Here is a 26,398-nt window from a genome sequence, read left to right on the forward strand (position 1 = left end):
GTATTGAGATAGAACTTCACAAAATAGTAAAATATCTAGGGATATGGTTAACACCAAGAAATATAAATTTGTATAAAGACAATTATGAAAAAGTATGGTGTGAGATAAAAAGGAATCTAGAAATATGGAGTAGAATGAACCTTTCCCTATTAGGAAGAATTGCAGCGATAAAAATGAATGTGCTGCCGAAAATGCTCTTTCTTTTTCAGATAGTCCCAGTAATGGTCAAGGATGAGTGCCGCAAAAGATGGCAAAAGGATATTTCAAAATTTGTCGTGGGGGGGGGGGGGGAGGCCGAGGATTAAACATAAGATACTTACAGATACAAAAGAAAGAGGAGGCTTCGCCCTCCCAGACCTTAAATTATATTATGAGGCTGCATGTTTGGTTTGGATTAGGGACTGGATAAAACTGGGAAATGAAGAAGCATTAGCTTTGGAAGGACATGACAATAGATATGGATGGCATGCATACTTATGGTATGGGAAAGGGAAAGTACATAAAGGATTTTATAACCATATAATTAGGAAATCATTAATGAGAGTATGGGAAAGATATAAGGATTTAATAGAACAAAAAAAACATCTTGGTGGCTATCACCAATAGGAACTTTGTTACTCAAACTGCTTGGCAAAAAGGGAAAGTGGCCTACAAATAGAGATCTACTGAAAGATCAAGGGGGGGATGTAATCGGTTATGTTATTGGCAATTTGAATTGTTTAAAAAATCTTTTTCTTTAATAAAAATATTTTTAAAAATATATATGTACATATCTGAGGAAGTGAACTGTAGTCTATGATAGCTTATGCTATGATTAATTTCTTAGTCATTATGGTACCATGGGACTTTGTTGATTTTGCTGCAACAAATTATTATTTTTATTTTTTATTTTATTTTATTAGATAGGTAAATAGATAGATAGATAGATCAGCTTTATCTTCCAAGGTGATACGCATGGTTCTCCTCCTCCCCATTTCATCCTTACAACAACCTTGTGAGGTAGGTTAGGCTAAGAGATGGTGACTGGCCCAAGGTCACCCAGTGAGCTTCATGGTTGAGAGAGGATTCGAACCCTGCACTCCCAGGTCTTAGCCCAACATTCTAACAATTGCGCCACATTGGCTACCCCCATCAGAAGCAGGAAATGTAGTTGCCTTTCTTCCACCGTAAAAGAGTCTACACATTTCTCAAGATCATATGTAACACAGCAAAGAAAAATCTTCCAGCAATTTTTTCCCTTTTTCTTATTTACTTGGTTACCATTGAGTTCATGATGACTTGTTTTCTTGTACAGTCGTTCTATCTGCACTGCTTGACAGACTACTGTGACAAGGTTACCCTTAAATTGATAAAAGGTTTGATGGTGTCGATCCATTTGTCAAAAATGTCTGGCATTGTGCGTAATGGACTCTGCAGCAGGAGTGTCACTAGCATTCCAGCTGGCTATTTTCTATTCAGTGCGCTGCACACATCACACACAAAAAGGCATACCATCGAGATGCGGAAGTGTCAGGAGGCTTAGATAACAATGACACTTATCAAACATGAAAACCTACTTTCTTTCACCCTCCAGAACTACACATCAATTAAGGCCAATTAAAACTGTACTAAGTGCCATCCCATTCTTCGTAATCATATAAATAACGGCCTTTATTAACAGCAAAGGCTTAGGGGAAAAGAACTGTTGACAAAAAAGAGAGAGAGCCTAGTTGAGAACTTTCCCCACATTCATTTAGAAAGGGTTCTCCAGTCTCATATCATTTCCCTTTATATTTGCTGGGCTTAATGATGGGGTTGTAATGCTCTCAAAGTCTGTATAACCTTCAAAGCATAATGGCAAAAGGAGGGATACTTGCTACCCACCCACACTCACTGTCTAAGTTTGCTATTAGAGGGAGTGAATCTTGTGCCACAAAGCATGCAAAACTCCGAGGGTCTATTTACCCTTTGGATATGCATTAAGGCTGTGGATAGCTCAGATGGCAGAGAATGAGACTTTTAATCCCAGGGTCATGAGTTTGAACCTCACAATGAGTGAAAGATGTCTGCATAGCAGGGGGTTGGACTAAATGACCCTCATAGACCCTTCCAACTCTACGATTCTATGGTTTTATGCACACTTCCTGGGAGCAAATCCCATTAAAGACTTAGTTCTGAGTACACGTTTGAATTATGGTGCTGGGGGAGACTCTTGAGAGTCCCATGGACTGCAAGAAGATCAAACCTATCCATTCTGAAAGAAATCAGCCCTGAGTGCTCACTGGAAGGACAGATCGTGAAGCTGAGGCTCCAATACTTTGGCCACCTCATGAGAAGAGAAGACTCCCTGGAAAAGACCCTGATGTTGGGAAAGATTGAGGGCACAAGGAGAAGGACAAGATGGTTGGGCACTGTTCTCGAAGCTACTAACATGAGTTTGACCAAACTGCGGGAGGCAGTGGAAGACAAAGGGTGCCTGGCGTGCTCTGGTCCATGGGGTCACGAAGAGTCGAACACAACTAAATGACTAAACAACAACAACAACAACACATTTATGACTGGATGGCACAGAAAATGACTAAAGTGGCTGTCTTAAGGATTCTCATATTCCAGTATTGCACAGAGTTGGGCTAGTTGCCCCCCCCCCCAGTTCCTTCCAACTCTACAATTCTATGAATATATATATATATATATATATATATATATATATATATATATAGTGTGTGTGTGTGTGTGTATATATATATAGACACACACACACACACACACACACACACACACACACACAGTATATATATATGTGTGTATATATACTGAGCCTAGGGCTTGCTGATCAGAAGGTCGGCGGTTCGAATCCCTGTGACGGGGTGAGCTCCCGTTGCTTGGTCCCAGCTTCTGCCAACCTAGCTGTTCGAAAGCACGTCAAAATGCAAGTAGATAAATAGGAACCGCTACAGCGGGAAGGTAAACGGCGTTTCTGTGCGCTGCTCTGGTTCGCCAGAAGCGGCTTTGTCATGCTGGCCACATGACCTGGAAGCTATACGCTGGCTCCCTCGGCCAATAATGTGAGATGGTCAGGGGTCCCTTTACCTTTACCATATATATATATGGTATATATATATATATATATATATATATATATATATATATATAGGCATTGCGCACGCGGATGTAACAGCCTTTCTCCGTAACCGCTGAACTGTAATGTAACAAATTTGGCCACAATGTTCCATGCCCATCAGTGAGGGGTCTGGCATAATTTTATTTCCCAAAAAAGCAAACCTTTCATACCTAAAGCAATGATTAAACTCAAAAAAGTGGCGCCCAAATTAGACATCACCAGCAGAAGCTCTGAAGACTCCAGGGATGAAACCTGCCCTCTCCACAGTATCTCGCCTTGGCTTTGCAGACTAGCAGACTTTGCAGAGTGGATTTAGGAGCCTGCCTGGGTGGGGGATTGAGAGGAGAATAGGCTGCAGCATAGAATCAACTGAATATGGGCCTTTTAGAGGGCCATGCCTTTGGGTAGAATAGATGTTATTTCACATAACACACGTGGGTAGGGGAGTCAGGGTTGGGACAGGGCAAAATTTTACAGAACACGCGCATTGGGGAAATGGTTGTGTGCAAAATGAAGGGTCACAGGGATAATCCGGGGGAGGGGTTGGACGGAGGAGAGGAGGGAAATCACAGGGGTAAGTGGGGAGGTTAGGGGAGGAGAGGGGGAAATCACAGGGATAAGCCGGGGTGGAGGGAGAGGGGGCATAATAGGTCATGGATCAGGACAGAGTTGGGGGATTCACAGGGATGAGGGAGGGGGATGAGGGGGCAATCACAGGGGTAAGCCGGGGGTGAGGGGAGGAGTGGGGGAATCACAGGGATACGTCATGGATTGGCACAGGGTGGGGGAAATCACACAAATAACCCACAGCAACGCGTGGCAGGGCCAGCTAGTAATTCTATAAGAACTTACAAGGGCCATAAAGTTTGTTGTGGCATATGTCCCATAGACGACAAGCTACCCTAGACAACCACAGCAGTCCTGTGCTATTAGGCATTACCCTTGTGAGATATGGCTAAGGTAACGAGCAAATAAACGAAAAAATGTGGGATTTTTTTTTGGGGGGGTGGACTCTTGAATGTTAAAATGCCAGCTGGTATAAATTAGACTACCCCTAGTTGTGTTTTTACACCTGTTGTGGATTAGACCATGTAATCTTTTCTGAAATTCTCTGTGACTGTCACAAGTGAAAATACAAATGAAAGCATGGTGTTGGGAGCATATCAGAGAACTGCAGATCTGGGAGAGACCAAAGAATATTGTTTATATGCTGAAAGTTTATTGTATGATCCTCCACAGATCACCTCCCCAACTCCTAGGTCCATGAACTCTTGCGTACACAGTTTAGTCTGCCACAAAATGGGGCTAAGCTAAAAAAGCAGTCCCACTGGCAAACCAGGGCGGTCATATTTTGGTGATTTGGATGCGTGGAGGCAAGCAATATTCAGCAGTAAAACCTACTGAAACTCCGTATTGCTCCAATCAACTAGCAGCCACCATTTCCCCTCAAAACTCCCCTCTCCAGATAAGGTATTCATAGAAAGAAAGAAAAACCAAGAATGGCTGCTGCCACATGAATGAAACTGTAAGGAGCTTTGAAGAGTTTCGCACCCTGAAAAATCAGGTGCCCACAAAATCTGAAGGGGGAGAAGTGATTTCACCCAAACCCCAGCCAAAGGTTGGCCAAACCTGTGGACGGTTTAAGTTTGGCAGTGGCATGGCACAGTGGCTACAGTATGGGGCAGGCCTGAACTTTGGTAATATGGTGCTCTGAGCGAGAACAAATTTTGGCTCTCCTCCTTCAAATATTTCTTATTTTCACTTTAATTCCTTTTGGTACACTTGCTTTTTAATGGATCTTCTAAGTAAAAAAGCTTAAGGTAAAGGTACCCCTGACCATTAGTCCAGCCGCGAACGACTCTGGGGTTGCGGCGCTCATTTTCCTCTATAGGCTGAGGGAGCTGGGGTTTGTCTGCAGGGAGTTTTCCCGGGTCATGTGGCCAGCATGACTAAGCCACATCTGGCGAACCAGAGCAGCACACGAAAATGGCATTTACCTTCCCACCGGAGCGGTACCTATTTATCTACTTGCACTTTTTGATGTGTTTTTGAACTGCTAGGTTGGCAGGAGCTGGGACAGAGCAATGGGACCTCACCCCATCACGAGGATTCGAACCGCCGACCTTCTGATCAGCAAGCCCTAGGCCAGGGGTGTCAAACTCAAATTCATCGGGGGCCGCATCAGCAGTTTGGTCACCCTCAAAGGGCCGGTTGTATCTGTAGGACTATGTGTCCACTCTTTATTATCATAAATTATTGTCACTGCATTCAATTATTACTTTTTTGTAATAATGTAAGTAATAACTAGCTCTGAAAGCAGAAACATAGTCAGAATAATGGCAAGTAGATATTCAAATGTACAATTATTGTACAATTTATAGAAAAATGATTTTTGGTAACTGCACTGGGTGGTGGAGGCTCGCTAGGGTTTCATGCAGGACCTTTGCAGAGCTACTAGTACCTGGAGATGCTGGGGTCCTTCTGCATGCAGGACAGATGTTCTGCCAGTGAGCCACCACCCTTCACCAAAGGGACTGGCTGAGGTTGACTCACTGGAGCTGCTCTCCTGGCTCCAGGGTTTAAGGGCCAGAAGTATAAAGCAGAATCCTATGTTTCTGAGGAGAGGGAGAGAGAGGGGAGGGAGGGAGGGGGGAGGAAGAAAAGAGGGAGTGGGAGGGAGAGAGGAAGGAAGGAAAGAGGGGAGAGAAAGAAGAGTAGGAAATAAGGAAGGGAATAAAGAAGGAAAGAAAAAGAAAGAGGGAGAGAAGACGGAAAGGGAGAAATAAGGAAGGAAGTAGAGGGAAAGAAAGAATAAGAATGAGGGAGAGGAAGAAAGATGGGAAGGACAGAAGGAAGAAAGAAAGGAAGTAAGGAAGAAAGAAAGAAAGAAAAGAAGGAGCAGGAGGGAGAGAGGAAGGAAAGAGGTGAGAGAAAGAAGAGTAGGAAGGAAGGAATAAAGAAGGAAAGAAAAAGAAAGAGGGAGAGAAGACAGAGATAAAGAAGGAAGGAAGGAGAGGGAAAGAAAGAATAAGAATGAGGGAGAGGAAGAAAGATGGGAAGGACAGAAGAAAGAAAGAAAGAAAGAAAGAAAGAAAGAAAGAAAGAAAGAAAGAAAGAAAGAAAGAAAGAAAGAAAGAAAAGAGGGAGCAGGAGGGAGAGAGGAAGGAAAGAGGTGAGAGAAAGAAGAGTAGGAAAGAAGGAATAAAGAAGGAAAGAAAAAGAAAGAGGGAGAGAAGACAGAGATAAAGAAGGAAGGAACGAGAGGGAAAGAAAGAATAAGAACGAGAGAGAGGAAGAAAGAAAGGGAGGGGGGGTCGCCGCCTTGATTCAGCGCCAGAAAAGAGCGCGAAGGGACCCAGGGGCAAAAAGCATTTCCCGTGCAGCGTGAGGCAGCGGGTGTCTGTTTTAGGAGAAGTGCGTAAAGCCTCAGAGTTGCACATTCGTGAGGCTGAGCCGCGGCAGGAGGAGGAGGAGGTGAGGCAAGAGGAGGAGGCGGCGGCTTGCCGGGTCGGTGCCCGGCAGCGCGGTACGGAGAGTCCTGAGCCTCTGGGACGCAGCAGTGCTCTGTAGCACTTTGAATCCTCCTCCTCCTCCACGCGGCGCTGCTGGGTGCTTTGTCTGTGCTTCAGCAGTAGTAGTAGCAGCAGCAGCCGTTTCCAGGCACCGAGCCGTGGCAGGAGGAGGAGGATTCAAAGTGCTACAGAGCACTGCTGCGTCGCAGAGGCTTGGGACTCTCCGTGCGGCGCTGCTCCAGCCGCCTTTCTACCCCCTCCCCCGCCCCAGCTGTTTGTCGGCGCTTTGTCGGCACAGCGCTTCAGCAGCAAGGTCCCGCTGCTGGGTCCCGCTGGCTGGGGTGCTTGGCGGGCCACATGATGAGGTCTGGCGGGCCGGATTTGGCCCCCGGGCCTTGTGTTTGACACCCGTGCCCTAGGCTCTGTGGTTTAGACCACAGTGCCACCCGCGCCCCTTATAAATATATTTGTTGTTGTTGTTGTTGTTGTTGTTGTTGTTGTTGTTGTTTGCCCCTTCGATTCAGGACCCTGTTTGGGGGAACTGTCCACACAACCCTAACTGCCCACACAACTGTACTGTATTAACTACAGTAACACCCAGAATTGAATACCACACTCAGCCATGAAGGTCATTGGGTAATGCTGGGCCAGTTACTATCTCTCAGCTTACTGTACCACGGAAGGAAGCAGGATAAAATTAGGGGAAGGGAGAATTGTGTACATTGGTCTAGAACAGGCATCCCCACACTGCGGCCCTCCAGATGTTTTGGCCTACAACTCCCATGATCCCTAGCTAACAGGACCAGTGGCCAGGGAAGATGGGAATTGTAGTCCAAAACATCTGGAGGGCTGAAGTTTGGGGGTGCCTGGTCTAAAACTACTTGGAAGAAAGGCATTATGTAAATGTAATAAGCAATCAAAGATTTTTCAATCATTTCCTTCTTTTTTTAAAATTGATTTTCGAAGTACAGGCATACGATATATTAGATACTTTGGATACCCAAGTTCTTGTGCATAACAGTTTTTCTAACAAGAAGTGCAATAGCAGGAATCTGTTAGCACTCTCCCTTCTCCCCTAAAAAGTTTCAGGTAATTATATTTTAGTGGATATATCTGGGGTTTTAAGACCTATGAATCTGTGGTGCTACTGTGAGCTTTGTTTTATGGCCACTGGTTTCATGCTGTATTAGATTTCATGCTTTTATTTTTTAATACAACTGCTCTAAACTTTCATTATAAGCTGCCCAGAGACTTACTGGGTGGCATATAAACAGTGACGGTAAAATAAAACAAATATGTAAGCAGATAAGATATTTAATGGCTAACTGGCATCTTTGGCCATTCTGCGCTATACATTCGATCATGTTTCAAGCAGCAACCTATTTTGTATTCAGGTAAGAAATAAAACCATCAGGTTTTATTGGCCAGGCTCTACTTATTTTTCTGTTCTTAACAAGATGGCAAGCTGCCTATCAAATTTATAAATATGAAGAAAACATGCAAATTGACGTCTCCATTCAGAATGAAGCAAGGCCCCTGTGGCAGAGATTAGATGGCTGGATTTGCAGAAATGTTTGGTGATCATTTAGGAAATGTGGGGCACTCAAGTGAGAGGACACTGCAAGGTGAACGAAGTGGCAGGGCTTTGTTGCAGAAAAAGCCAACCCCTTCAAGCTTCGTTATTCAATAGGGCATGGGTGCATACTCCTTCCAGAGGCAGATTTAAGGGAGCGTGCCCAGTTCGCCAGCATAGAATTGTACAATTCGAAGGGACTCTGAGGGTCATCTAAGTCCAACCCCCTACAATGCAGGAATCTCAACTAGAGCATCCAAGACAGATGGCCATATAGGGTTGCCTTATTTTGAAAAGCAAAAAAGAGGACACATTTTCCAACTTCTACTTTTAACTATGGATCACTATGACGACTATCCATTAAAAAGAGGACGTGTCCTGGAAAAAGAGAACATATGGCAACCCTACATCCATCCTCTGCTTAAAAGTCTCTAAGCAAGAGAGGCCACCACCTCCAAAGGGAGTCCATCCACTGCCAAACAGCTCTTACAGTCAGAAAATTCTTCCTGGTGTTTCGTCAGAATTTCCTTTCATGCAACTTGAATCCACTGGTTTGGGTCCTAGCCTCTGGAGCAGAAGAAATCAAGCTTGCTTCATCTTCCATGTGACAGCCCTTTAGATATCTGAAGATTGCTATCATATCTTCTCTCAGTCTGGTCTTTGCCAGGCTAAACAAACCCAATTCCTTCAACCGTTCCTCATAAGGCTTGATTTCCTTATCCTTTATCAGTTCGGTTGGCCTCCTCTGCAAACATCCCCAGCTTGTCAATATCCTTCCTAAATTGTGGCACCTAGAACTGGACATAGTACACACACACACACACAAACACACAGTGTCCTGGGCTCCTTTGTGAGGAAGGGCAGGATGCAAATTTAATAAATAAAGTGAAAATGAAAATAAGTAAGTTTCATTTCCCCTGCCAAGCTGCTCTAACCCAACCATCTGCTCAAAGTTCTTGCTAAATGTTCCACACTGCTAAGTGTAGGCTTCAAGCCAAAAGCAGCATACAAACTCAAATAACTTTATTTGAAGCTCAAAAGGATGCAACATGAACAGGAACAAAACAACAAGCACAGACAACAAAACATGTCTATAGATCCCTGCTAGCTGCAGACTCACAGCTTTAGACCCAACAATCAGGAAGTGATATTTGAAAGATTCAGCAATGCTTCCTTACTGAATGGTTCCATACATCACATACCCGTTGCTCCAGCTATGGAAGCTCCTCCTATGGCTCTACATCAGGCATAGGCAAACTCGGCTCTCCAGATGTTTTGGGATTACAACTCCCATCATCCTCAGCTAACAGGACCAGTGGATGATGGGAGTTGTAGTCCCAAAACATCTGGAGGGCCGAGTCTGCCTATGCCTGCTCTGGATACTAGGACACCTCTGAATAGCGGAAATACAACAGAGGAGATCTGCTGTTGCATCCCTTCCATGTTGCTTTCCTAGTGCTTGCTAAGTCACTGCTGGAATTAGTGTCTCCCCCCATAGTCATTATCAAGGCATTTCCACCGGCAGAGAGGCTTCTGCCCATTTCCTATGCTTAGCCAATCAAAATATTCACTACCAGCAAGAGCCCACTGGTGCCTCCAGCATCTCCCGCCCACCACCGAAATTGCTGACAGGCCCAAAAGGAGCCGGAAATGAAAGCAACAGAAGATCAATGTAAAGGAGGGGGCGACACAAATGTGAACTTTGCAGAAATGTTGCAGAGCCAAGGCAGAATTGTGTGCTGTTGACAGAAAGAGTAGGCGAGAGGAGATGCAAAAAGTGCCACTTGATAGCTATAATGGAGCGATTATGGCCTTCTGTTTAAAATATAAAAGTTGACATGGGCTAGGGAACTAAAGCAGACCTACTGAGATTAACGAGCATGACTAAGTTATGTCCCTTAAGTTCAACAGGTTTACTCTTGAGTAAAATGCAGTTGCGCACCACCCAGTGCAATTATATCCAGAAGTAAGGCACATATATTAGTCCATCACAAGACTTCAACGCTTAGCTACTTCCCATTCAGGGGGTGCGGTTGGCGCTGTGGTCTAAACCACTGAGCCTCTTGGGCTTGCCAATCAGAAGGTCACGATGGGGTGAGCTCCCGTTGCTCTGTCCCAGCTCCTGCCAACCTAGCAGTTCGAAAGCACACCAGTGCAAGCAGATAAATAGGTACCACTTTAGCAGGAAGGTAAACGGCATTTCTGAGCGCTCCGGTTTTCGTCACAATGTCCCATTGCGCCAGAAGTGGTTTAGTCATGCTGGCCACATGACCCAGAAAGCTGTCGGTGGACAAATGCCGGCTCCCTCAGCCTGAAAGCGAGATGAGCGCCGCAACTTAACCATCCAGGGGTCCTTTACCTTACCTTTTTTTTTTACCTTTACTCCCCATTCCAGGAGGAATAGGAGATGTTTGGCAGTATGAATGCAGCCATTTTATTATTATTATTCATTTGAAGGGAAGATCATGCTGGAGTGGAGACGTATGTGCAAAGGAAAGTATTGGCTGCCGGGAATATGCTCACTATGTGTTCAGAGACAGGCATCGCTCCTTCACACTTCACAAGCTTCTCCACAACACACACCATTCAAACACCGATATCGCAATGCCATGCGAAGTAGATTTAAGACTTGCTTTCTTCTGCAAAAGCGGGTAGCGGGGGAGGAGGTTTGCAGCAGGGATCAGCAAGAACAAATCTCAGAGAGCTGCCACAGGTTCCCCCATAATTTCTCTTGAAAAATCCCCCTTTGTTTGGTTGCATGAATACTGTCCTTCAATGTTCTCTGCTATAACGTTCAGTTACAGAGAGGTATGCAGAAATAAGACACCGATATATTTCAGTCCCCCCGTTTCGTTCCAATTAAGGAGATTTATGGTAGCTCTTGTTCAAAAGAACTTAATTTTGATCCAATGCACTAATCTGGCAGCGTTAAGATTTTCAAGGGGCCATTCCATACATCCTAAAAAGTTGCTACTGCAATAGCAGTGCGGGGACTTCTGTCTGTTGCCTGCCTACCATACCTTCTCTTTTTCGACCCCGGCAAGTTTCCCTAGCAACCACTAATGCACCCCCCCCACCTGAGATCAAGCAGCCGTCTCTCCTTCATACTCTCCAAAGACTCTGCCGGTCAAATTATGCTTCTTCCCAGCTCAGGTTGTCAGGAAGATTTTTATCACACTTGAGCTAAAAAGATGCAAGTTATCCTTTATCGGGTGCTGCCAATGTCAGCTATACCTTGCACCTAACTACTTCATTTGCACATAAATAAACCTGCCTGTGCGAGGTTAGAAGCTGCTTGGGACAATTTGTCCTTGTAGGCGTGAAACTCAGACACATGCCTTAGCCGCTGGAAGGGTAACAAATCACTATACTTACGGCTGGCACAGCTTGATAAGGTCCTGGTCGGTGGTGCCGGGTGGAAGGCCTCGGATGTACAGGTTGGTTTTACTCAACTGCTCGCCGCCGCCGCTGCTGCTGTTGCTGCTGTTGTTGTTGCTACTATTAGTGCTGGGGCTGGGAGGAGCCATGGGGTGGGGAGCTGGTGCATAGGAATGCTGAAAACAAGAAAGACCATTATTGGCAAAGGAAAAAAATGAATGAAAAACCATCAGTAGCATTACAGGAGACAAGAGTGTCCTCCTAAGCGATCATGTGCATTTAATGGCAGCTGTGAAGCAACTTCCTCAGCCCAAGCCTTTACTGCAGGCCGACATGGGAGCGGGTCAGCAATAAATCACATGGAATAATTTATTAGAAGAACCAAGATCTGTTCAGGAGTGCCAGGCCTAAGGGGCATAGCAACTCCTCTCAGTAGGTCTTTGAGGCAGTTGCGGAGACTGAAGATCCCTGCCTTCACACAGCTAAGTCTCCCTCTCTCTCTCTCAGGTCCTTCCCAAGCAATCTGAGACTACGCCGGTGTACCTGTTTTTGTTCTGCCCTCTTCATACCTCTCATGGTCCTGGGAGGTGGGTGGGTGGGAGCTTGTAGCAGCAAGTGAGGGAGATACCCTGGCTTCTTCACCAGCCTGACTTATCCCTGCCTCTTGGCCTCCCTCCTCCCACTCACTTGCTTCAGCTTCTGCCTCTGATTTTCGACTTCTCTCTAGTCACAGGCTTTCCCTGCTCACTAAACCCTGTTACGTCTTCATCTTCTGACACCTCCCTCTGACCACTCATCGCTGTCCCGCCACCACACCTTGGGCTCTGAGCCTTCTTCTTCTTCCCTGGGGGTTCCACAGCTGAGCCAGTCCATGGCACCACCCCCTTGAAGCTGAAATGATTTCAGTAAGACATCAAAGCAATGGTGGCTAGTGCCCTTTGGGACTGGAATGGCAAAAGGCCGGGGTGGGGGAGGCAATGGTAGGGAGAACCAAAGCCAATGACAAGTGGTCAACTAATTCTAGTGATGTCACTGTCCTCCTCTCTGCTGAGTTCTGCAAGGGCAAAACTAAGGAGGAGGAAGTTGACAGCCATGGCAAGCCCAAGGGTTGGTTGGTTGGTTGTAAAGAGGCAGGCATCTCCCTGATGGACTACCCTCCATTGCATTTAAGGAAGCACCATGCCATTGCTTAAGGTTAGATTGAGGCCACTCCACTGCACTGAACCTATAGCGACAAAGCATATAGATAGATATAGATATAAATATGGGATACATAACTTCATACTGATTGTAAGCCACCTTAGATGCTCCTATTTACTACATACAACAGAAAAGCAGGATATAAGTATTTTCACACAAGCCATCCAAGATATGCCTGAAATCAGAACATGTAATGCAATATATATTGTAAGAGAAGAAGTGTGGTGTCAGAGGCATGTCAAACAAAGACCTGTAAAACGAGGGAGCCATCTCAGTGGTAGAACACATGCTTTGCTTGTAGAAGGTCCCACGTTCAATCCCTAGCATTTCAAAGAGGATTAGGTAAGCAGGTAATGGCATGGGAATAATCCCTAGCTGCTCGAGACCCTGGAGAACCATTCTCAAACTCAGAGGAGACAATCTAGGGCTAGATAAACATATAGTCTATGAGGTAGTTTCCCATATTCTTGTGATTGGCAAACTACTGTATTTTTCCATGTATAAGACTAGTTTTCCCCATAAAAAATAATGTCAAAAATTAGGGAGCGTCTTATACTCTGGCCATCTCCCCCCATTTTCTTAAATCTGAGCCCCCCAAAACCCTTATACATAGGGGTGTCTTATAGATGAAAAAACAGTAAATCTGTCCCTCTACCTCTGATACTGAGCATGTGCCGGCTTTCAACTTTAATTCAAAGAGAATTAAAAACAAAAACAAAAAACATTCTTTGAGGTAGCATGCCTCTCCCTTCAGAGCTCACCACGGAGGACAGTAAGTGAATATAATCAGAGTTTGTTGCCTAGAATAGCTGTCAGAAAGAATACCAAAGAAGTTACTGCCAAAAGTTCAATCAAGTAATATCATCATTCGGACCCATATCACTGTCATGGCAACAATTAGATATGTTAATAGGAAATAATCTCAAGGATGTGAGGTTCTGGAAATTAAGAACAGCCATCTGCATCCCGGCAAATACAATTCCCATCAGTCTCGGTCAGCATAACCAATTGTCAGGGAAACATGGCCCAACATGGGAGGAGTGAATGCGGTCCCCCCCCTTCAGATGCTGGTGGGTTTCAATTACGATCGGCGCCAAACAGCACAGCTAGCGGTCTGGAACAACCTGACCACATTGACTAGCTCTGCTTTGGATGTCATAAAAAAGTCATAAATGAATCACAGGTGGCGGTGGTGTTCGTCAGAATTTGTATGTTGAGAATGGAAGTATTTTGAACAGACAGAAAAGATGCCAAGGAACAGCAGCAGTGCCTCTTATCACTTGAGACAAATGAAACACGGCTGAGATAAGAGATGGTCATTGAGAAGGTTCTGACAAATGCTGTGATTCAGCACATTATAGGTACTGTTTGAAAACACCTTGTCCCAGTGGTTCTCAAAGGGTGGCGTTGTGGCAGGAGAGGATGGCAACTGTGGCAGGAAGATTCAAGGACAGTCAAAGAAACATTTGAACATTTCAGTGTAGTATAGTACATTCTTATATCAAAGTATTTTTTTCCTATTTGCAGAATATGGATTGATCTTTTCAAAATGAGAACAAGAACATCAAGTGATATTGTGGACAAGCCTAGTTGTGCTTTCCAATTTCTTACCCAAAAAATGGTGTAGTGCAAGCAAATTGTATCTGAAAGTGTGGCCCAGAGAAAAAGGTTTGAGAATCACTGCCTTATCCATTGAATTGTATTATGATTATTTATCTTTTTAGCATCTATTATCCCACATCATTTATACAGCACTGAATGTGTTACCTTAAATATAATTGTCATGGCAGGATAGTCCTCTTCACTCTGTAGTGCCTAGCAAAACTATGGCAATAATTATGAAAAAAATAACCATGGAATGACTGATCTCTTCCAAGGATGAGTCCGATAATAATTGCAAATTAATTAACAGTACCTTAAGGTCATATTTAGATATTTCAAAGAAACATCAAATAAGGAAGTTATTGTTTTTAATTTATCTTCAGCATTGTACAGTACTTTGCAAATAAGTGCTACCAAAGTAATTACTGTATCTCCAAAAATGTATCCTTTTATTTTTTTAAAATACCAATTCTCTCTGAGCATCCAAAACAAAGAAATGGTTTAGTTGTTTTTGAACATAGTTGGAATTACTGCATGCCTTTCATCTATCAAAACTAAGTCTATTCAGTTAGTTTTTCACTGGGGAAACAAGGGGGCTTATCTAAAAATCAGAGTCTTGTAAAAGAAGAAATAAAAATGGCCAATTTCCATCTAATGGCTAATTCACACAATACTCTTTTTTATCCCTCTGATATTCCCTAGATCCTTGAACACATGCTTACAAAGAGTAATTATAATGTATGAACTGAGTAATTAATCACAGACAGAAGCAATTCCTGTGACCATAGTGGCACCCAATTCCCGAATATATGCCTGACTGAAAATGTGCATCAACACAGCTACTAAAATCCCACCTTAGTGCTTTATAAACAAATGCTAAGAACATAGATTTATGTCTTTAGGTATGCGCAAGGGACAACTGCTCTGAGTCTCATCCCTAGAACGTAAACCACTTTTAAAAAAACCAAGTAGTATGTATATGTATATATAGAGAGAGAGGATAAATAATTAAAATGCACACCTCTCTAACTCATAAAATAGCTTTGCCCAATTCTCCAGTGATGCAACTTGTGAAACTTGCCATGTACATCACGGTACCATAAACATGCACTGCCATGCTGTCAGTGCTTCCTGAATATACTTCTGATTACCCTTCCATAAGTGGTTGTGGCATGGCAAGCACATGGGATAATCTCTTTAGGATGTGCACTGATCACAGGACTAGAACTTTTAAGGAGACACATGCAACACAGGCTAATCCAGTGTTTCCACAAACCACGGGGGTTCTCTGTATCATTATAAACTCTGAATCTTTCATGGGGGGGTGAGTGGGAATACTGTACACATGAGAACTATAGCCCAGCATATCTATTCTCAAAGAATTGAAAAATCATTGGGTTAAAAAAGAGAGTGAGTGATTATGTATAGAATTGTTGGGCTTCACCATCCCAAATGTTAAACTAAAAATGAAGAGTTCTGAGTGACTCCTTATTTCAGTCCAACCACCTAATGGGGTCTGTTTTCATCCATGGGGCAGGGGGATGAAATGTGTCTCCCCTCTTCCCCGTTATTTAAAGATGTGGAAAAGTATATTGTTAAGATTCATTTCACCTGGCTACAGACAGAACAAGTCATTCCATCTGAGCACTCTGCAGTAAATAAACCGGCCAATGAGCAGAAGTAATGAAATGCTTCAGCTTCCTTATCCAATAGCTAATGATCCGTCAATGCTGAAAGAGAGCCAGTTTTGCTGCGGGGAAATAAAGCAAAACATTTCATCTGATAGGAGGCTAAATCTTTAGTGTTTTACCACTGTATATCGGTCCATATTTTATGTAAGAAACCTTTGATCCCAAACATTTCCCCCTTCTACTGACTACTTAAATACTTTTCTTACAACAGATGAAAGCTCTCTCTCTCCCCGCCCCCACCTGTTACCTCTAGATGAAAATCTCGGTCCTCATTTAAGATTTTTGCTTTCTCACCCTGACTTTCTGTTTCCTTGACAGATATAAGTTTAGCAGCTTTGGAGGGACTCTGCATATTCCAAGTGCCTCCACACTAACCTTGGTCAACTGGCCATTTGCACGTATTAACCTTTGTCTATCTGTGAGATAGCCCTGCACACAACATCTTTGAAGTGAATGTTGATTCTTATCATAATAAACTATTAAAAAATTGCACAATGCAAGAATAAACACTGTTCAGTCCAATATGCACCATCCATTGCTTGCATAACCACATCTGTATTTATTGTATGAAGGAATCTGAGAAGATCACACTGTAATTCTCTCTGTGAAGAACATCCTTATAAATGCATTTAGTGGGATCATTATGCTCTCCCAGAGTTGCCCTGCTGGGCATTCAAAAACAGAAGTATTGTCTTTATAGTGGATTGAAAAACCAAGAGATTATTCTGGTACGGACTGTGAGGAGGGTTCGTAACTCCTCTTTAACTAAGCTGACCTTCCTCTTAGCAGTTTACAGGAACACAATGTTGACTAGTGTTCAGCTTTTTCAAACATCTTGCTCCATCCAGAAAGAAAAAGCCGTTCATTTTTTCCTGTAAAGTGTTATTTTTCCCCTAGGAAAATTCTATCTGAAAGTATGTGCTTTTCATGCATTCCGGTGCATGCCAAAGGCCAACTGTTTGGTTTCCATAGCTATCTTTCAGAGAGAGTTGCCACTAGCAGGAAGGATATGTAAGATCTAGGTAAGTGTAATTCATAGCAGAACCACGGAATTTCACCAACTGACAAATGAATTGATAAGAACTACTCTGGTTTGCAACTAAGAAAGAGGCACGGCTCAAATGAAACATTTCGGCCTTTTACTTTCCAGGACTGCTGGTCTTGACAGATAAGCAGTAAAAGCACATTGCCCAGCTGGAAAATATCTTTTTTTTTATTTACACTGTATAAATAATTAGTTTCATTGAACTTTGCTAAAGATAGAGAAAACTGTTTCAGAGAGGGTTGCAGCCTGACACTAAATGAGATGATTTGCTTGAGGATAAACAGCTCCATATTCTCATACGTCCAATAGAGTTCAGTGACCGGCAGCATGGTCATCAGCAGGATTTGAAATTTGAACTTCTGCTACTCCCTTGCATTGAAGGATGACATTAATATAGCAACCCCCCCCCAAAAAAAAAGTCTTAGAGAGGCATTAGCCTCATTGACCAGATTGGCTACTTTCCTGTAGCAACTAGAGTTCTTATGCCTTCATCTCTGGTCCTAGGAAACCTTCCTACCTTCAGGGAAAGAATTATTTGGACCTCATTCTTACAGTGAAATACAGCTCAGATTACCAAAATGATTTGAGATTATTACTCCCAGAGGCCAAAGGAACAAAGCAGTGAAGCCTCCAGAACTGCAACATTTATTTCACTTTTTATTATAATGCATATTATTTTAAGATATACTCCACCTATTAATGCTATTGCAAAACTATTGAAGGTGGCTTAAAGTATTTAAAGAAGAGCTTTCCAAACTTTTCATGTTGGTGACACATTTTTTTAGACATGCATCATTTCGCGACACAGTAATTCAGTTTTACTAGCAAACCAGAGGTTAAAACTAGCCCTTTTCCAGCCCTGGGAGAAGCATGGGGTACATTCGCGCTGCACACTGCAGCCGACACACTAATGTGTCGCGACACATGGTTTGGAAAGCTCTGATTTAAAGATTGGTTCCATTTAGGTTGGCACAATAAAGTGGATTAAAGAACTCAATGGTTTTTTTGTGGTTAGGAAAGTGGCAAGGATATGCGCTGTAAAGTGGGGGATGGGTGAACAAACAAATCAGGATAAATGTTAAATAAAGACAATGTATTGTCTAACCTCCACATTAGCTATGTGCAAGCAAATCAGGATGAATGCTCAATATATGGGTCACCCGGAGGAGCCCAGATTCACCATATGACAATATAACAGCATTAACAGCAAATCATAAAATAGGCAGACACAGCAGATAAAAACTTCATCCACTAAGTGGACAAGCAAAAATCCCTAGCCTCCCAGGTTAAAAGCCTGCCAATATGAAAAAGTATTCACAAGTCAACAGATGGTAGCCAGAGAAGAGACCATCTCGACATCGCTGGGTAAACTGCTCCACAATACTGGTGATACCACTAAGAAAGCCCTGCCTACCAGCTATGCTCACACCATAGAGGGAACACAAGGAAGGGTCTCTTCATTTGATCACAAGGAACAGGCAATCTTCTTGAACGCGCAAGCACAGTGCGACACAGAAGCTAAACCAAAGGTTAGCTTAGTGTATCATCCAAACCGCGGACCATTGTAATGGTCTTTCATCTCTAAACATGATCTCGAGCCAATATTTGTCCTACGGTTAAAAAGACCAGGAAGGAGTAAAACAAGACCTCCTGTTTTTAGAGAAGGACCTCCTCTATTTGGCTTACCATGATGTACAAACCAGGTTCATGTGTGAGGTAGAAATACAACCGAGTCTTGCCAATGACAAATACCATCAAGTCTCTGGTTGTTAGGCGTTCTTCATAAACCATTAGATTTTCTGCAGCTCGTATTTAGGAACATTTGGCTCGCATGCTATTTTTCCTTGTACAATTGCACACTTGGTGATTGCCATTATGCCTTTGCAATAAGTGGTAACATCTGAGGAAGCGCCAATGTTCAATGAAATTAAAAGCAAAAACATTCCACCTCCCTAGGCACAACGCTCAAATTGACCCTACAAAAACAACAAAGCAAAAAAAAAACCAGAAACAGAAGCACAAGATCCCTAATGGATAATTGCACTCACAATGATATATCACTGAGTGAAAATGGGCAAAAGATTATGCCAAAGGGAACATTTGCAAACACACTTTTATGCTTATGCAGCTAATTCTCTAATCAAATTTTATACCTCACCAAACTCTAGTAAGCAACGTAAGAAAAATGAAGGTACTGGGGCTAAGATTGTTAGTAGATTATATTATCCAAATGCAAATCAGCAAGGACACAGAAATGCAACATAAAAGGGTGAGTAGGTTAATACTACTACTACTACTACTATTACTTTTAATTAATTGTTTTTTTATGAAGCACCTTGAAACAATGAGACATTTTTGTGTGTGAATGCAATTAACATGCATATTTATGGTATGTAAATAGAAGCCCGTGCATCTTCAGGGCCTTGGAGGGCGAGGAAGCTTAACTCTCTCACACAAACCCTGCCGGAGTCTTGACAAAAGCCCCTTCTCTGAAGCTGCTGTTTGCATTTCAAGGGAATCTGCCATTGTTGTGAATGGAAGCTTCCTCTGAAATTTAGCCAAGTGCTTTTCGTTGGGACCTCAGCATGGTGAGAAAGTGTGCGAGGCTGCCCAGGCTTCTCCAAAGCTGCTATTTGCAGAACAAACACATGTGAGCGTAGATTGAACTAATTCAGGCCGATTCAGAGTGACTGGGGGGGGGGGCTCACCTAAGGCAATGTGGGTATCCTCTGAGAAGTCCTAAACCCAAGACTTGGAGCCACATCAGTGCTCCTAAAATCATCACATTTCCCCAAACTCTTCATATAAAGACAGGAGCAAGGAGCAAGGGAGAGAGGAGGGATTGTGGTTTTCTGTACGACAATTCTAGTTTCTAACCAGAGATTTGATTTTATTTTTTGCAGGGTGCACTTACTTCCGACCACAGTGCTTCTCAGAGGAATGTAGAAGGAAGGAACTTCTCCACTGCCTAGGGGCACTTCTATAGCACAGCTTATTTTCATATGAATTGCCTACCAAACAGGGAGATATGTGAATCATTTTTTAGCCAAACTCTTCAGTGCTGTCCTTGCAAGAAATAGTGTGCATCCACCAGTCTTTCTGAAACTGTATTTATCCCCTCAGAATGGACTAGCATACTGCCAAATTCAATCCAATTCTGGGGAAAATGTAGTGGTTTATAAGTGGTTCTGTGAAAAATAAGCAAAGCAAAATTTAAAAGGTGCCCAGCACAAAAATCCATGCACATATTTGTCTGAAACTTAAAATGCTTTGTCTGCTCAAGGACAGCGGATGGGAGGCTACAATGCCCGCAAATTTCATCCAATTCAGTCAAAAGGTAAAAGAATTGTAAAATAATAATAATAATAATAATAATAATAATAATAATAATAATTTACCCCGCCCATCTAGCTGGGTTTCCCCAGCCACTCTGGGTGGTTTCCAACAAAATATTTAAAATAAATTAAAACATCAGTGATTAAAAACTTCCCTAAACAGGGCTGCCTTTAGATGTCTTCTAAAAGTCAGATAGTTGTTTATTTCCTTGACATCTGATGGTAGGGCACTCTAAAAGGTGGGTGCCACTACCGAGAAGGCCCTCTGCCTGGTTCCCAGTAACCTCACTTTTCGCAGGGAGGGAACCGCCAGAAGGCCCTTGGAGCTGGACCTCAGTGTCTGAGCTGAACAATGGCGTTGAAGATGCTCCTTCAGATATGTGCTCGCTTCGGCAGCACATATACTAAAATTGGAACGATACAGAGAAGATTAGCATGGCCCCTGTGAAGATGCTCCTTCAGATATACTGGGCAGAAGCCATAGACTTATTTATATCCCCTAACAGTGAATGAGCCAGGAAAACCGTTCAAGCCAAACTGGACCACTTTCCAAATCATGTCATGAACTAAATTGCCTGTTTAGTTCACACCAAATATTATTATGTTATTATTCAGATCTCTTCAAATTAAAATAGAAAACCCAGGAACTTGACAGAATGGTCAATCTCAAAACCAAACAAACAAACAAACTGGAAAATATTAGTGGATTTCTTTCACTTGATCAACTTTTAAACAGACCAGCTTCATGCTTATACGGCTAAAAAGCTTTAAGCCGCTGCTGCATGTGCCTTCTCAATTTCCTGGGTCTGAATCTTGTCACACACATAGGAAGCAAGCTGTAAGTTTTGACTACAGGATCTGTCAAACTTTTCTTGGAAATCCCCACCACCAATTGAACTGTTAGGCCAATTCCTAGGCATGAATTCCCGTACTGTAGACATGACTTCATTCATGCTTTACCCATCTCCATTGCTGGTATCCTGGGCCCAGGTGAAATTTGTACTGACCACCAACTTGAGGCAGGAACTTGTTGCTTCCTGGAAACTTTTGGTTTTGGTGCTCCCAGAAGAGGCAAAAGTTTTCAAGTTCCTCCTATCTGGCTCGTCAATGGAGATGCTCTTGGCGTTGTCTGTCGCAAGACTTCTATTCACTTTTTAAATACTTCTCGCCCTTTTCTTATCCCTCTACCCGGAGGCCAGAACCACTTATTTTGCCTACACCTACTTATTAAAGTGTGAACCACCTGCCTTTTCTTCGTGGAGGCAGAGTCCAGATTGAATTCCAGCCGTGATTCAATTTCACCACTGGTTCCATGCTGTCTTACTAGTTCCTAACTTTCACTATTTTCTATGGCATGTACATTCATTTCATTTGCATGAAAACTTGAAAGAGTTCACAATTAACTGGATGAACGATTGGGGTAATTTGTGATTTTTAAGGTGCATTCAATTAATCAACCTGATTGAAATTTGACTTAAAATTAATTAAACCTCAATTGCAATTGATTTCCAGTTCATGATCATATGAATTGATTTCCATGAATGTTTTTGTCATGCCCCTCTCCCTGAAAACTGACAATAAATTTGATCATTTAAACCCAATTTCTTTGTGTAATTGAAGCCCTTGTTGCCTCCTAAGCAGAGAGATAGCACCAAGAGAGGTACCTTGAGGGCATTTTTTAAAAAAACATATCCTGTGTTTTATGTGAGCTCCAATTCCTATAAAATAAACCCATTTATTTTTCATTTCAAAACTGCGTTTTTCTTCTTCACACTAACTGTTTTGACTGGGCTAGCCAGTCAAGAGGAATAATTTGTGGGTTCTTTAATAAGAGGTTTATAAATAATACCTGACAGTCTGGAGAAAACAGTAGTATAAGATTCTATCACTTTTATAAGTTTTTTAAAAAGAAGCCTTGAGGGTGAACTGAATGGGAAACATTGGAGGTTAGGAAGCAACTCTACTTGTCCATCAAGTGACAGATATTTTCAGCTACAGTAAGAGAAAAAATTCACAACCCCTATGTTACTTTAGTTTAGAAAGATTTACGACCTTTAAAAGTAGGAAGGGCAGACAACGCAAGATTACAGTAATTAAGGCAAGTGATACTAATGATTGCAGAAGTGTCTTGGCAGTGCAAACAGGACCCATTTTGGCAGAATTGAATACTAAGGGTTCATGCTGGAGTCATAGCCAGAAACAAGGTATGTCAAGAACTTGGTCAGTTTTGGAACAGATGAACAGAGAGATAAAACTAAGCGGAGAACCTGGAAGTTTCTGGGAAGCTAAGACATGGATGAAATACAACAAAGTAGATCAAACAAGGACAAAATAATAATAATAATAATAATAATAATAATAATAATAATAATAATAATAATAATAATATCAAGACAAATGAGTCCAAAGCAGCGCTGGATAAGCACAGAAGTGAGACAAACCAAAGTCAATCCTTGATCATTAGCTAACCATGTTTGGAAATGGGTTCTGAAGCAGATACAGAAGACCAGAGCAAAACCTCTTCTTTTCAGGAAAGGCTAATCCTTCAGAACCATTTCTAATGTTCAGAGTGTAGTCAACTCAACCCCCTTTGTTTTCAAGGGAAAACAAATAGAATAGCCAAATTTCTCAGGAGAGACCACCTGACAGACCTGGTGTCAACACGAATGCAGTTGCTAATTTGGGTATAGTCATACAAATCTCACCAGCATTAGCTGGTCCAGTCTGAGAAATAATGTTGATAAAATCTGGGACTAAATATGGTAGTAAGTTTCATCTAAAGCAAAATACAAGGCAATTTGAAAAATTTGTTAGGGAAACATTAAAAAAAAATTGAGAAGCACTCGGAAAAGCAAAAGAAGTTTGAAAAAGTCTAAAAATATTTGACATAAGTTTTCTACCTCTCCCTAAGGAGACTAGAACTTCCTCTGCTTGGGTGCATCAGAAACCTGTTCGAATGACAGTGTTTTTATTTGTTTTTAATACAATGATTTCTGGAAGCCGGACTGGGGAAGGTCCTTTGCCCGAGACCTTGGAGAGCAACCTTCCAGCTCAAGAAGACAACACTTGGCTAGATGGATGGTTTTCATAATATATATATAAAAGAAGTATTGTGGGCTCTGATGTTCTGAATCCCACAGGCATCTGGCTGGCCATTGTGAGAAAAGGATGCAGGACTAGATGGGCCACTGGCCTGACTCAGCAGGCTGTTTTTATGAATAACATATGGAAATCTGCTTAAGGCGGCTCCAGTATCATGGTGACAACAGGCAACAGCGGAATATCAACAATTTGTGAATGAGAGCAAGCTCAATTCTGTACTAGACCAGGCAACCTCATGGAGCACCCTTCAAATTTTAGCACCCATGTTCCTTACCTTTCATCAGTTGAGACAAGCTCACAAAATCTAATACAAATAAAAGGGATGGGAAAACTGGTCCTTAAATTCAGAATAATGTCTTGCAGTACCTTAAAGCCTAACAGCTTTATTATGGGGTGGACCATTCCTGTGGTGTAGGCCACACTTATCACATATATTGCCACAATAATGTTCCTCTGGTATTATAGTAACACAACAGCAGTAAGAAATAGAGAGCATTAAAAGGTTGGCTTGTATTTTAAGAGCAACACATTTACCATAAACCAATAATTAACTCAAAGAGTGGCAAAATATTTTTTTTTAAAAAAAATGGAGGAAATGAGACGGTAGTGAGGAAAATTAAAGGCTTTATTGTCATTTGGATATTTGTTTAATGCGGTGCTTTTGACACATTTACCTTCCAGGCTTCTATATAACAAGCCATCATATAACCTCTTTAGTCTTCTTGAAACAAAACCAGCCCGCCCCCCATTAAAATAAATACACAACAACATTATTTGCTGTTAACGTCTATTAGCAAGCATTTAGTACTGATAATTTGCATTAATGTACAAAAAAAGCCATCTTCTTAGCGTTCGTTTCAAAACTGTCCTTGGTGCAGTGATTCATGGAGGAAATTAATAGCTATCATTTTACCAGCAACAGTTCAGCAGTAGTCAGCTCAAGACATGTTTTTTTTTTCTTGCTTTGAATGCAAATATCACATGACGTAGGGTTTCCATCACTATCTGGTTGCTTCCTGGAATAAATGGTCCCCACAAAGGAGTTTATCACTAAATAAAAGCAAATCAGGAGGGAAAGTCTGCATCCATGTTTAGGTTCTAGGTGTGTGTGTGAATGTGTGTGGCCTAATTTTCACTTCCCAGACTAATACACAGAATTACCCTTCAGATTTTGCACTTCTCTAAATTCTCTGATACAGTTATATAGAACAGCATACATTGAAAGGCTGCACACCCACCATACATTTAAAGCACATAACGTCCCTCCAAATAATCCTGGGAACTGTAGTTTGTTAAGAGTGCTGGTAATTGTAGCTCTGTGAGAGGGAAATTCCAGTTCCCATAATTATTTGGGGGAAAGCCATGTGTTTTCAATGCATGTAGCCTAAGATAAAATATTCATTTACATATAAAATCTTCTATTATAATTATATTTATATTAAATTAATATATATTATATTACATTATATTATATTATATTTATACAGTGGTACCTCAACTTACGAAGTACTCGACTTCTGTATTTTTCGAGCTACGAGCTTTAAGATGTGATTTCTTCGAATTACGAAGTTTTAGATGCGGTTCACTCGACTTGCGAATGTTTCCGTTTCCGGTTTTGTTTTTTAAAGGGGAAGCCGCTTTTTCGACTTCCGAAATTTTCGACCTACGAAGGCGCCTTCGGAATGGATTATCTTCGTAAGTTGAGGTACCACTGTATATATAATTTATCTTTTTAAAAACAAAAATAATAATAATATAGAAACAGGACAGAATGGATTTATGAATATATACAGGTGCACTGGACGTGGTCCAGACATAGGCTAATTTGTCCATCCGTATGCTCACACAGCAGATAGAACTCCATGCATTTCACATTATTCTTTTTACAAATCAAAAACCATATTAATCAGAATTCTAGGAGAAATATTTCCAGATTCCCACCCCCAACCCCCGACTGATACTTTTACAGTCCCCCCCCAAAAAAAATCAGGATTAACACAATGCAAGAAACCTATTGTGTTTATAAGGAAGACTGCATTTTTTTTAAAAAAAAAGATACCTAATTAACAATTAGGAAGCAACATTGCCTCAGAACTTTGCTTTCTTCATCTCATAATAACATTGTTATTAATAGAATAAAAAAAATTAAGACCTTGGTTTGCGGTGTCTGTTTCTCAAGGCTCAACCAAAAAAAAAAAAAAAAATCAAACCCAATATTCTCAGAACGATGAAGGCAACCGCAGCATAAGGAGAATTATTTCTGAAGTTACTTGGATTGTCTCTCTTGAACAGGATAGCGGCAAACATTTTGTGTGCAGACGCAAGCAGCTGGAGGTACATTGCCACCCATCTTCTGCTAGACCTTCCTAAACATGCATTTCCCCCCTGACTTTCTACAATCGACTCCCTGTTGAGCCATCATCGCCCAGTCATTAGGAAGCAACCTGGCTCCTGATTGGCTACAGCTACTGCACCTCAGCCTGGCAGGCCACCAGGGCAGCAAGCACTCAGAATTCCCACCCCATGCAGGCTAGTGGCAAAGGAAGACACATTTCTTTCTGGTCTGCACCTGGACTAGTTGCTGCTGCTGTCTCCTCCATCCACCTTCCCTGCCTTCTAACCATTCTGTAATGTGCATGTATCGTACCGAACAATAGATATTTGAACTAACATGGTCATGATCTGAAAACCTTCATTCTTTTTATATAAAAAAGGTACAGCTAAGGTTTTCTAAGGATGAGAATCTGATTCCTAATTCCATTGGAAACTTACATTTTAATAGATATAGAAATATGCTTGCATTGTACTAGTAAGACTGTGGCCATACTGAATGCAGGTTTCCATGATGTCTGCTAAATCT

At 42.1% G+C, this 26,398-nt stretch overlaps 1 protein-coding gene and 1 non-coding gene across 4 annotated transcripts in view; one reads left to right on the top strand and one right to left on the bottom strand.

Annotated features, from left to right (window-relative positions):
• RBMS3 (RNA binding motif single stranded interacting protein 3) overlaps positions 1-26,398 on the bottom strand; it is a 746,746-nt gene that overhangs the window by 337,524 nt on the left and 382,824 nt on the right. For all 3 annotated transcript variants that reach the window (XM_035130054.2, XM_035130057.2, XM_060280656.1), the window contains one exon: positions 11,561-11,739. In XM_035130054.2, coding sequence (XP_034985945.2) covers positions 11,561-11,739 — 179 coding nt within the window. The remainder of the gene's footprint in view (positions 1-11,560; positions 11,740-26,398) is intronic.
• LOC132592884 (U6 spliceosomal RNA) lies at positions 20,817-20,926 on the top strand. Its single transcript, XR_009558434.1, has one exon. It is a non-coding gene; the product is annotated as a U6 spliceosomal RNA (small nuclear RNA).

The sequence above is a fragment of the Zootoca vivipara genome, chromosome 12 (assembly GCF_963506605.1).
Source record: "Zootoca vivipara chromosome 12, rZooViv1.1, whole genome shotgun sequence".
In the NCBI taxonomy this organism is placed as follows: Eukaryota; Metazoa; Chordata; class Lepidosauria; order Squamata; family Lacertidae; genus Zootoca; species Zootoca vivipara.